This window comes from Sinocyclocheilus anshuiensis, unplaced genomic scaffold, assembly GCF_001515605.1.
Source record: "Sinocyclocheilus anshuiensis isolate Anshui unplaced genomic scaffold, SAMN03320099.WGS_v1.1 scaffold2736, whole genome shotgun sequence".
NCBI lineage: Eukaryota > Metazoa > Chordata > Actinopteri > Cypriniformes > Cyprinidae > Sinocyclocheilus > Sinocyclocheilus anshuiensis.
Genome location: NW_015544627.1, coordinates 171,073 through 183,844, shown reverse-complemented (window position 1 = coordinate 183,844; position 12,772 = coordinate 171,073). Strand labels below are relative to the sequence as shown.

General features: G+C 35.0%; 1 protein-coding gene across 2 annotated transcripts in view; it reads left to right on the top strand.

Annotated features, from left to right (window-relative positions):
• Positions 1-9,672, top strand: part of LOC107698220 (adhesion G protein-coupled receptor L4-like) — a 56,548-nt gene extending 46,876 nt beyond the window's left edge. For both annotated transcript variants that reach the window (XM_016499187.1, XM_016499186.1), the window contains 8 exons: positions 2,019-2,050; positions 2,234-2,311; positions 2,449-2,638; positions 7,073-7,189; positions 7,336-7,517; positions 7,614-7,772; positions 7,882-8,042; positions 8,680-9,672. In XM_016499187.1, the coding sequence (XP_016354673.1) occupies positions 2,019-2,050; positions 2,234-2,311; positions 2,449-2,638; positions 7,073-7,189; positions 7,336-7,517; positions 7,614-7,772; positions 7,882-8,042; positions 8,680-8,779 (1,019 nt within the window). In that variant the 3' untranslated portion in view covers positions 8,780-9,672. The remainder of the gene's footprint in view (positions 1-2,018; positions 2,051-2,233; positions 2,312-2,448; positions 2,639-7,072; positions 7,190-7,335; positions 7,518-7,613; positions 7,773-7,881; positions 8,043-8,679) is intronic.
• Positions 9,673-12,772: the final 3,100 nt, after the last annotated feature.

Sequence of the window (12,772 nt, the reverse complement as noted above, 5' to 3'; positions counted from 1 at the left end):
TCGCAAGTTCAGTGACGCAGGTAGTGACGATTCTCTCCGGCCAATCCGTGATCAGCAGAGTTTACACGTCACGTTTTGGTAACGGTACGGTTCACTTGGAACCCCAACCGAAGTGGTACTAAAAAAAGTACCAGGTACCAGGTACTGTACCCAGTGGAAAACCCCCCAAAAGTGAACCGTACTGAGCCGTACCGTGCTGTACCATGCAGTGGAAAAGCGCCATAAGTGAACCGACCATGTCACCTCGCAGGCACCGTAGACGTCCTGAAAAGTGAAGCCAAAACATTTTGATCGCCTTCTGGTGGCTGACTGCAGTATAGATCATAAACCCCTCCTTCTCCATGTAAACAAATGGAACGTGAGCTGAACTAAATAAACAAATTACACTTCAAATTAATTTTTCCAAAAGATGGTTTCCATCTTTTTTTTTTTTCATCCGTGCAGCTTTCAGTGGGAGGAACTGTAGCATAAACAGGAGTGCAATTTGAAGTGTTCGTGCTGCTAGAGGGTATGAGTTAGAGCAGTGGTTTTCAACTTGTAACTTGACCCCTGTACACTTGTTGACCCCTTAATCAACCCATAAACCTAGCCATACCACCAAACCTGTCCCTAACTCTACCCGTATCACACCTCAACATCAGCAAAGGTGTAGTGCATTAACAAAAGCTTTTAATCATTGTAAAACATCTGTTAAAATCATTTGTAGATTTTCAAGATGTGCATGATCATATGAATTAGAAGTTTAATGACATTTGTAAACATTTTAATTTACATGAAATCTTAATTATTAGGTAATGTTTAAAACATTTATTAGTAAACATTAACAAGCACTTTATTTTACATTTCTAGATATGTGAATACATCTGAACTAATGATCCGTTAAGCATGACATAATGTTTGTTAATTATTTATTAATGAAAGTTATTATAAAGTGTTACCAAAAAAAAAAAAAAACCTCTTGAAACTGTGTTCTCTGGCAATGACAACAGTAAAGCTTTTTTTTTTGTGCATGTTATCCGTTTGCATGTTTAGCTCAATTTGTTTCATGGTTGTTGTTTTCAAATTAATAACACATTGCAATTAAAAATGTTCAGGATGCGGGTTTGATCGCTGTCTTCTCAGTTCTGTGTGTCCCTCATGTCTTAGTTTTTCCCTTCAACCAGCCGCTTATTGGTTTCTCGCCTGTTTTTCGATTTGCACTTGTCACTCGAGCCTGACTCTAGTCTTGCTGTGTCCAGTGCTCCCGTTCTCTGTTGGTTTTGATTGCTTGTCTCAACCCTGCTCTGCCTGTTCCCTCTGACTTATTGCGCTGCTGACGGTCTACCCGCTGCCGACCTCTGCCTGCAGGATTTGGCTTTCCCATTTCCTTAAGAAGTGTCAGCCCAAGTCTCTCGGGGCTTGGTGACCCGTTATGTACATTTTCTGTTTATTCAATACATTACCAGTTTTTTTCAATAAAGACAGTTTACAGTCTTGCTTCTGAGTACTCAGTTGCCAACCCCACACAAATTGCGGTTTCATTTAAAATTGTTGCAGTGGGCTGCGGAAACATATGTGTTTCGTTGTGTGGGCCATGAGTTAAAAAAAGGTTGGGAACCACTGAGTTAGAGACTCCAAAATTGATATGGTTAATATTGAGACTGTGATCGATCTGTATGCCAAATTTCACAACTTTAACCGCAAGCAGTTCTATGTGCTGCCAAAGAGTTCAAGAGTGAAAGAAGAAGAAGAAGAAAACTAATGGCTAGGTGCCTTCACACCTTCAGTGCTTGGCCCCTAATAATAATAACAATAGTCAAAGTTTTTTTTTAGGAGAAAGAGAAAATAAATAAATAAATCGGGAGAGGACAAAACATTTTTAGAAAAAAAAACAAAAAAAAAAAACCTTCTTGCTGCTTCTGTAATCATGGTCACATTCATCATTTATTTCTGATCTATGCTTTTATTGCACAAATTACATCTATATAATTTGCTGTTTTGTTTTATTATTGTGTTTATGCTGTTTTCTGTCATTGCAGGTATAAATATAACACTGCCAGAAGAATGCACCGTAAGTTGAGTTTCTGAAATTGAAGTTTTAGAGTTGGACTTTTAGAGTTTGAGAGTTGCTTTTCTATTTATTGTTGATGGTTACATGCACAAACTTACCTTTGTTTGCTATTAATATCGCAAAACATGATTAAAATCACAGAGTTAGTTTTATTTACTGTATAAAACTCAATTGTGATTTCAGAGTCAGACCCCTGGAGGATGTCTTCAAAATCTTCTTGAGCAGATCGAGAACATCACAGCTCAAGTGCTTCCTTTAAATGTAAGTCTTCAGGAGAAAAATGATAAAATAATCAAATCTAATTTAGATAATATATGACAGACATAGCAGTGCTGTCTCTTTGACTTTTACATGGACAGTAATTGTATTGAACTGCATTTTTCTCATCAATAAATTAGACTGTGACAAACATTTTGAATACGGTCTTCAACGCTTCAGAGAAGATTGTAGAGTCATCATCATCTGCAAGCCCAGCTGAACTAGCCTCCTATGGAAACCGTATGTTAAAAACTAGTGAGAAACTCATCTCTGCATTAGTGAAGCCGACAGACACAAGTGACAGAGTCAGTTTTACTCTTGCTGTTGTAGGTAAGTGGAAACACAATTATTATTGATAATGAAACTCAGATTGCATATGATAACAGTGACTTTATTTAGTTATAATCGGAAAACTATCGAGTTATAAACTTTTATAAGAGAGCAGAAAACACTGCCTGTATTTTTTGTTACTGATGTCAAATGTCAGAATGTTTATGCAAATTCATCTTTCATTTGGTAGAAGCTTATCGGATTAGATGCCGACATGGACAGGTTGTGTCCTGAAAAACCATGAAAAAATAAAATACAAAATTAATCACGGGTTCACTTACAGTGAGAAGTTCATGGTGTGTTGAGACTAGACTTGTGCCGGTTTTCGGTAATGCGATATATCACGGTAATGAATATGCACGATATTGTTATCGTGGGCACTTCTAAATACCGTGAATAATTATATATTACAAGTTATTCAGAATTTTGAATGCATTTTAAGAATACTTTTCCAATCAACTGGTCAAAATGCACAACACCGCTGTATGCTGCGTGAAAGACGCGTGCGCACTCTGATGTAAATAAGCGCGGACGTGAAGCACATGGCGGAACATGTGAGACACGCTCTGGATGAAAGCGCACTTTCACTCTCTGACAGCAGATGGCGCTAAACTGCAGAAATAATAATAATAATTCATTTAAATGAAACCCTGTAAACAAAGCAGCTGCTCTACTTTGTTTCTGAATTGTGTTTAAATGATTTAAACAGCCATTCAGATTTGTGTATTTGCTATGATGTTCATCACAGCGCCAAATACTTAAATATTTAGACTTAATAGGCTATTTATTTTCAAACTTTTTTTACATTTTAATCTGGACTACAACATGCCCTAGATATTGTTTGAAAGTGTTTTGATTCTTTATTGTTCGGTCACACTTTACATTAGGGCTTCATTAGTTAACATTAGTTAATTCATTAGTTAACATAAACTGCCAATGAAAAATTCTTCTGAACATTCATTAATCTTAGGTATTCCAATATTTAATAACATGTTGTTAAAACTGAAAGTTGCAACTGTGTTATTTAATGAGCTAACATGAACTAAGACTTGTATTTTTCTTTAACAAAGATTAATAACTTCTGTAGCAAATGTCGCTATTGCTCATTGTGAATGTTAATGCATTAACTAAGGTTAACTAATGAGGTCTTATTGTAAAGTGATACCTATTGGCCTTTATAGTTCTTTTGCACTTTAATCTGTGTAAAACTTTTAACTTTATAAATTTTTCTGTATTGCTTTATTGCATTTAAATGTTCAGTTATTTTTGTTATAAGAAAAAAGTTATTAAACCTGTTATACTGTATTATGACAGCACTTTTTTAAACTAAATTTCAATACCGTGATAATAACGTATACCGTGATAAAAGCATTAGCATTATATATATATATACTTTAATATATCCGACTTTTAAAATGACTAAACTTATGGTTTCCTTTTGAGCTGTGTGAAACTATATATAAATAATTAAATTCAGTTGATTCCTTTACATAGTTATATATATTTTTTCTTTCTTTCTGCTGCCAAACTTTTGCTGCAGCCAAAGTGTTTATTCCTGCCTTGTAAATGCAATCAAATTTATTAAATTTTTAATAACAACATCTCTTAATCTTCAGCAGAAAAGTGAATTGCGCTGACTCTCGCGAGAAGTGAATCCAAATGACGCTTTGCTGATGCTCTCCACACGTTCCGTGTGATTGGCTGTTTGCTGCACGTATCACACGTTCAGGTGCACACACATGTTAATCACAAACTCTGGTTCAACTCTGAGTTGACAGAGAACGTTTATATCGAGCTTTGTGAGCCCGCTGAACCTGATCTAAACCAGGCTGGCTTTATCGGGTTTTGTCAACTCAAAACTTACTCTGCAACTCTGAGTTTGTTCATCTCGCTTCGTGCTGCAGGCCACCCTGGTGTTAAATGAACACTGCTCTGTCTTCATATGGGAACAAACCAGCAGAGTGTTGAAAGTAACACTGAAGCAGTACTGAAGTTAATAGGGTAATTAAGTGATTAATTGACCCTCTGGTGCCCCTCATTTGGGAGTCACCCTTGTGATCTTCACGGTCAAAAGAGACTGGACACATAAAATGTTACCTTTTTCCCCCCCCAGTAAAATCAATGTAACATGTTTTTGTTCTATAATATTTTTTTATTTTGTATTTTGAGATAATTTCATGGTACTAATTAATATTTATGCAATAATTATGATCAATTTCTTCCCATTGAAAATAATAACAAATTTTAAATATATATATTTTTATATTACATTTCAATTAATGCAGTATTTCATGTTAAAATAGAGACAATGCCTTTAAAATCCAATTTTTGAAGCCTGATTAGTGCAATCTGGTGGGAGTAAAATAAGAAAAACATCTGCAATTCAATGGTTTAGCCCATATATTCCTATATGGCTCTATATAAAAGGCCTATGCATTCTCTAATTGGTTTTTAGACATAAATACTTATTTTTATTAAGTTGTGGGTTTAGATATATATTTAGACATTCTCAAAGACAACTTTTTGTAAAGGTTTAGATTTTTTTTTTTAAATGTTAATTTGAAGCGTCAGTTTTTGAATTATTATTACTACAGCCAAACCTGAACACAGAGAAAGCATTTTGTTACACAAAACATTAAAATTCTTTAAACATATAACAAAAACGAACAGGAATGTTTTATCAGAGCTTAATTATTCTGGGTCTGATCTTATTTCAGTTTTCTTACTCGTTTTGGCTATATAGGTATAGCCATACCAATTCATTTGAGTGTGTATAATTGTGTGTGTGTGTGTTTGTTAGTGGATGTGTCTTGTTTTGCACTCTTGATGTTTTAAAGTGTACCCCTTCCTTGCTGTCCACGTTTTTTACTGCATTGTTGTTGAATTATTGCTTTTATTTGACATATTTTCTGTGTTACAGTCACACCAGTTCATAGGTGTGTGTGTGTGTGTATACGTGTGTGTGTACGCATGTGTGTGAGTGGATGTGTTGGTTTTACACTCTTGATGTTTTAGTTTCACCCCGTCATTGCTGTGTACTTTTTTTCTGCATTGTGGCAGATTTGTAGATTGTAAACACAAAAATTCTCTGAAAAAATTTTTTGATGTTTATAAAATATTAATTTCCTATGCTCGGTCATTTTTGACCGAAGACCACAAGTGTGACTATTTTTTTTTTACAACCACTTAGCCTGCTCAAATCATGCCCTCATTTGTTTTGTGTGTGTCTTCACATTCCAAATGCCATAAAAGTCACCAAGTTTTGTACTATTCCGATGAAGCTGTGATGTTTAAAAATTCAAAACAGAAAATTTTTCATCCAAATTTTTCATCCAAGAGCACCAGAGGGTTAAGTGCTGATTGAGCATTAATGATGAAAACCTGCTGTTAACAAGCAGAATCACTGAAAGAAAGAAAAAAACACAAGAACCAGGTATTTTTAAAACCGCAGCTTTTTCTATGTGGTTTGGCCGTTCGTCTTCACGTAAACACAGTATCCGGTCACTGAAACTGAACCTTTTTGAAAATTCTTGCCAAGATGAAGATTTTCAGAAACTCCAGTTGCTGTGTTGTCGTCTAACCGATGAATCTGGAGATTTTGTTTTGTGATGTCGGAGTGCGAGCTGTTATCTCCTTTATTTGACGTTAGATTGTGCACTGCTATCTCCTTTGTTTACATGAGGCAAGTCTTAGATTGGCCAACATAGCTTTACGGTTAAGGTTATATCGCCACCTGTTGGTTTGGCATGCTTGACAGCACTTCATAGTGTGTTTTTGCATTTTCATGTGGACAAGATTTTTTTTTTAAACAAAGCAGGAAAAACTCAGTTTATAAAAATACCCATGTACGTGTGGACAAGGCCTTAGTTACATGCAAGATCCACAACTACCCCCTTACAACTACAACTGACTTCCAGACACAGCCTTAGATGAAATCAGCTGAAATAAAAGAAGACATTAAATCTCTCAAGATCTCAGCAGAGGATGATTAAACAACTCCACAAACAGCTTTACCAGCTTGTTCAGACTCTCATCTACGGGTGATGTGTTATTGAATTATAGCTCTATAACACTGCAGCATGAGATACAGCACACTGCTAAATATTTGGTCATCTGCAGGTCAAAGGTCAGATCTTGCAGTACACTGTATACTCAAGTGTTCCAGTTCTTAACTTGCTTTGTTTCCAAACCCAAATGTCCTTAAAATCAAAACATCTAAGTACCCTTTTTTTTACATATACATTTATTCAGATAGCAGATTAATTTAAAGAAGACCTGAAGAGTTCAATCTAAATCAGAGATGAAAAACCCAACAATAGTGAATAACTATTGTTATATATATATATGTATATAATGTATATATGGATATATACACTCATCTAGACAGTACATACAATTAAAATAGCACATAACTGCTTGTTTGTGTTTAATCAGAGGGTCAAGTCTTCATGGTTGGACCACAGGTCACCTTAAATAAAATCCTTCGACTTGACACGACAAATTCTTCTGTGGACATTGATCTCATTGGGATCGCCAGGAACAACAATGAAAGTATGTCAAATGTTTTGATTTTTAAAAAATGTGAGAAGATCAAGAACATCCACTAAACCACATTTGCTTATTATTTTGGTTGCTGTTCTTGTTATTGTAACATATAGTATTTACTGTAAGTTTCTTTTTCTGTTTCTGTCACACAGGATCAGCTGCTGTGGCTTTCATGAGCTATGTCACGATGGAGAATCTACTGAAGCCAGACTTCTTCAACACATCAAAAGACACGATTAAAACCATGATGTCCACTGTGATCTCAGCTACTCTTCCCAAAACCACCAACACTAAACTCACCAAACCAGTCAACTTCACCCTGAAACACATCAGAGTGAGAGACTGAAATGTGTTTGTCCAACCTGAGCACTGATGAACATCTGGAAACATCTAATATTCAGTGTTCTGATATTTTCTTCATCTTTTTCAGGAGTTTGATCCCAACGGTTCTCTGTCCTGTGTGTACTGGAATATCAGCGAGTGGATTGTAGATGGTTGTTCTGTTTTAAAGACCAACAGCAGCTACACTGTGTGTTCCTGTGATCATCTGTCCACATTCGCTCTTGTGCAAATCAGTCGCCCACCAGAGGTATGAAAGAGAACGTCAAACCTCCTCAAAAAAATCTGAAGCACTGAATGCACTAGCATAATTCAAATTCAGTCTACAGTAGATGATCAACTCTGACATGTTTTCTCAGAGCGACTCACAGCTGGAGCTGTTGACTTTGGTGTGTGTGATCGTGGGACTGGTGTTCTTCAGTTTGGCCCTGTTGGCTTTTGTCCTTTATAAATGGAGTCCTGTGCGTGATTGGATACATGGTTCCGTTGTGCTGGTTCCTAAAGGTTACAACAGGGAAGAGTGAGTTTTTGTTGTTGTTGTTTATTTGTTTAGAAGGAAATAAAACAGCTCGGGGCTTATGTTACATTTATGCTATCTGATAAAATTACAGTGTAATGTACAAATTAAAAAAAGTTACCTCCTGTAATACTATTTCTACTAGGCTATTTATGGTTTTTGTTTGCTCCTGGATTCTGAGTTTCTTCACTAATGGCATTCATGTGCTGGAGATCCTCTTCCTGATCTTAAACTCTAATTTTTCCTGATTCATTGTGTTGTCAACAATGAGGTCAGACATTTATTCAGTTTACCACCGTATTCCATGAGAAATCCAGACATGTGGTCCTGAGTTCCTGTTCTTATTTTTGTAATCTGTGACTTTTAGAGAAGAATTTCAGAGGCAGTCTGTTACTTTTCCATTTGATGACAGAATGTTCAAATTATCCAACACTTTTTAAACTCCAACTGTCAAAAATTTTAATTTAATCGGACACATATCTGCTGATCTGCTGTCTGTCTGACTGTTTGTCTGCATAACATCCTTTTAAACTCCAAACTTTTAAAACTACTTTAAACTTTTAGGCCCGGCTTTGTCAAGCCAACATTAGAATTTAAAATCTTGATCTCATGAAGTCACTCTTGTCTCATTCTTGTCCAGGTTACGCTGCAGTACACAAAGTGCTTCAGATGTCTCTGCTGTGGACTCAACAAAATCAAAAGTGTCTCAAAAAACACTGAAGACCACAACATCATTTTAAACCTAGAATGCATGAACCAAAAAATTAAAAAATTAAAAAAAATGCATAAAGGGGGTGAAAATGGCCCATATTGGAATAAAAAAGGTGTCCTATTAATGAAATAATTAAAATAATTGATGATACGCAAGTATTTTAATATAGCAAACATGTTTATTAGTCCACTTTTCTATTTGCATTACAAAAGATTACATTTATTCTTTTTAAAATGCTCTTGTACCTTTTTCTACAACTCCAAACTAATTTAGATCTACTGTATATTCCCGACTGAACCTTCACTCCCCACATTTCTCACAGACCATGTAAAAATGATCAGGCAGAGTCAGAAAATTTCACATCAGATTTGCACCTTTCTAAGCATATCTTTTGGGCAGAGTTTGAACCTCTTCCTTTGTTTGGGCCTTCAGCTGTCCTTTGCTGTGGCCTTTATCCTTTATCCCCTTTATGCATTCAAGGGTTCAGGAAATAGAAAGTACCATTATTATACAGGTGATTTTATATAACAGAATCAATGTTTTTGGATGTTTAATGTAATAATGCCAATTCACATTGCAACGACAGACGCAGACCGTGATGTGGACAATCACCAGATTACAGTACCTCACTCCCCAGACGTTCCATGACCCGACAAACATTTGATTCAGCATGTTCAGTCGGCAAAAACAAGAACTGACCAACATCAACAGATGCCGACAGGAGTAACACACTGATCAGACAAATCCAATTAACATTTCTGTTGCCGTCTGTTGGTTCAGTGTAAATTGGCATATAGTATCAGCTTCTTTCTGCAAATGATATTAAAATATGATATACAAGTTTCTTAATATTACGGCTGCCGATACTACTGATGTAAAATAAGTAACTCTATTTTAATTGCACTCAAGATTTTTTGGTGGAGGGCAAAAATATTTTTAGTTTCTTTGTAAATTTTAGTTTTTGTTACTTAATATCACAGCTGAATAAGGAATTAATACTAGTAAAAAAAAAAAAAATACAGCTGTTAAACTACAGTTATATATAACTCTGTAACTGCTTTAATTTGTTTAAAAAAATAATATTTTTTTATTTTGTCAAGCTCAGACAGCTGTTCATTAGATGACAGTTCCTCTGTAAAAACATGTCATGCGAGTGTCTTATTTTATTGCTGTAATACTATTGATGTAAATCTCATAATCTATTTTATTTAGTCTTTTTTTTTACATGTAGGATTTTCTTGGTGGAGGGTAAAAAGCTTTTTTTTTTACAGATTCCTCAGAATAATCAAACTTAAATGATTTCAAGTAAATGTTGCCAAATGGAAAACCTAAAAACTATTTAATGTATGCATGGTAAAGGGAAATTAATTAACATTGTATGGCTTCATCGTTTTTTTTAGTTGCAAAGTTATGAATTTGTAAATCTTGCACAATTTTTTTTTTCTTTATTGAGCTCAGAAAGCTGACTGTTTCTTCTGTAAGGAAAAGGTTTACAGTATATTACTTTATGTATATGCCTCATACAACATATAAATATATTTTTCAGGATGGAGGACCACAGGTCTCTTATGGGTTTTGTTATATACAGTACATTTAAAACTAAACTCTTAAAATAACTAAAAGAACAGCCGATGTCACAATTAAAGTTAATCTTTATTGTCATGTGTCTTGAGGTTTATTTTTTTTAATGACTAGATTTTCCTGTATTATTTTAATGCATTTTTGTTACAAATATCTCAATAAACAAAATAATAAATGATAATAATAACAACTGTATTTGTAAACATGTTTTTTCCCCCATGTCCACAAATGAAAAAAGCTCCATAACAGACTGACCCTGATTTCAGAGGAATACCTCAGTTTGAAATCATGCCATATTCCACAGCATTTCTGTATTTAAACATAGATAACCCATAGAACTGTATGTGCACATTTTCTGTTATTTTTACAACATTAGTCAATAAACAGTGTTTGAGGGATGGATGAGACTCGAAATATCCATTTTATTGAGGAAGTTAAGAGGGGAATGTTGGGAAGCTGAGAGAAAAAAAAAACTATCTAACTATTAACTTTCATAAAAAGTATTTTTCTTGTCTTTAAATGTTGGTTCTTATTTCCTCAAAAACGTTTATAATTGATTTGCGGTCAGATGTAGGGTTGGGAATCAAAAATCGAATCAAATCCTGAAATTGGATACTTAAGGTCAGAAATCTTATATAGATTCCTGTGTGCACATTTTAATATGATTTCAAACCAGTGCCAGTATTAGACTTCTGGCAGCCCTAAGCAAAACTTTGTCCGGGGGACCTTGTCAGTGTGTTCAAAAAGTTCCAAAATGACGCATGACCCCTTAATCTGTTCTTTCAGATCAGTTTAACTGTCAACAAACGGTAATAAAAAAGAAGAATTTGCAAACAATATTACAAATACAATAGCAAAAGATGCAAATGAAATAATGTTGCCTACTATACAGAAATTAAATAATTGAATAGTCGAATGTAAATCAAAAATAAAACACGTAGTCTGTGCATAGTCTTTACTGCATGAATTAAATATACATTGATTCTTATCAAAGATACTAAAGTTATTCAGAGAAGAGCAGTTAATGATTCTCTCATTTTCTTAATGACAGAGACAGCAGTAGGTTTATTAGGCTGCTGTCACTTTAAGACCAAATGCACAGATTTAATATACTGACAATCATTTGATTACTTTTCCCAGGGACGGATTAACGCACGTGCCCAGGGCTCTAGACCAGAGGGGGGCCCAGCCAAAATACCAATTTCAACAGTGCCCCCTCAGATTTTTGAGTCAAGTATATTTTGAATGCAGCTTCAAAAAGACAAAAAATAGTCAAATTATATATATATATATATATATATATATATATATAATTTTGCTATTTTGTTTTATTGCCTTCATGCTGTTTTGTGTCATTGCAGGTATAAATATAACGCTACCAGAAGAATGCAACGTAAGTTGAGTTTCAGAAATTGAAGTTTTAGAGTTGAACTCACAGCTTCTATTAATAATAGTCCAAAGAGCAGTGCAATAATAAGTAGCAGATATTTGAAATATGAATGTGCTTTCCTGTTTATTGCTGATGGTTTTTGTTTACTATTAATATTGCAAAACATGATTAAAATCACAGTCTTATTTACCAAATAAAGATCGACTGTGATTTCAGAGTCAGACCTTTGGAGGATGTTTTCAAAATCTTCTTGAGCAGATCGAGAACATCACACTGCTTCCTTTGAATGTAAGTCCTCAGGAGAAAAATGATAAAATAATCAAATCGGTGTTGGTTACAATAATTGATGTGGCAGTATGGGCTCTGTTGATGTCTTTGTGCAATAACTGTATTTTTTTAAATTAATAAATTAGACTGTGAAAAACATTTTGAATATGGTCTTCAACACTTCAGAGAAGATTTTAGAGTCATCTTCAACAGAAAACCCAACTGAACTAGCCTCCTTTGGAAACCGTGTGTTAAAAGCCAGCAGAGGCGGACAATCCAGGGGTCAGAAAGTAAAAGTCCTGCCATATGTTTATTCCACCCATGAACTCAGCAGCTGATTTCAGCAGAGGAGGAACCAAGTCATTCCTTTCAAGTAATTTCGTTCATGAACGAGAAGATCTCTCGATCTCGTTCAGACTCAAAAGAAACTCGTTCAGTGAAGGGCGTATTCGTTCACTACATTCAACAAATCACATGCTCCGTCACATCTCATACTCGAAGGCTATTGGCTCGAGGTTTAGTCATTCTTCGTCAGGATGAAACAGTCCACAGAGCTACCCGGTTCACTGATCTGCGCATGCGCTGCCAGTAGCGCCGCGCTGCTGTGGAGGGAGGAATTTCAGTGAACGAGAACGATTCGTTCACCTAAAAGATTCGTTCAAAAAGAACAATTCGTTCACGAACGTAACAACACTAGTGTCTAAATAATGCTGGCTTTTAAATATTTAGACTTAAAATTCATTCAATGTAACTATTAGAGTAACACTTTCATTGCATGCTGTA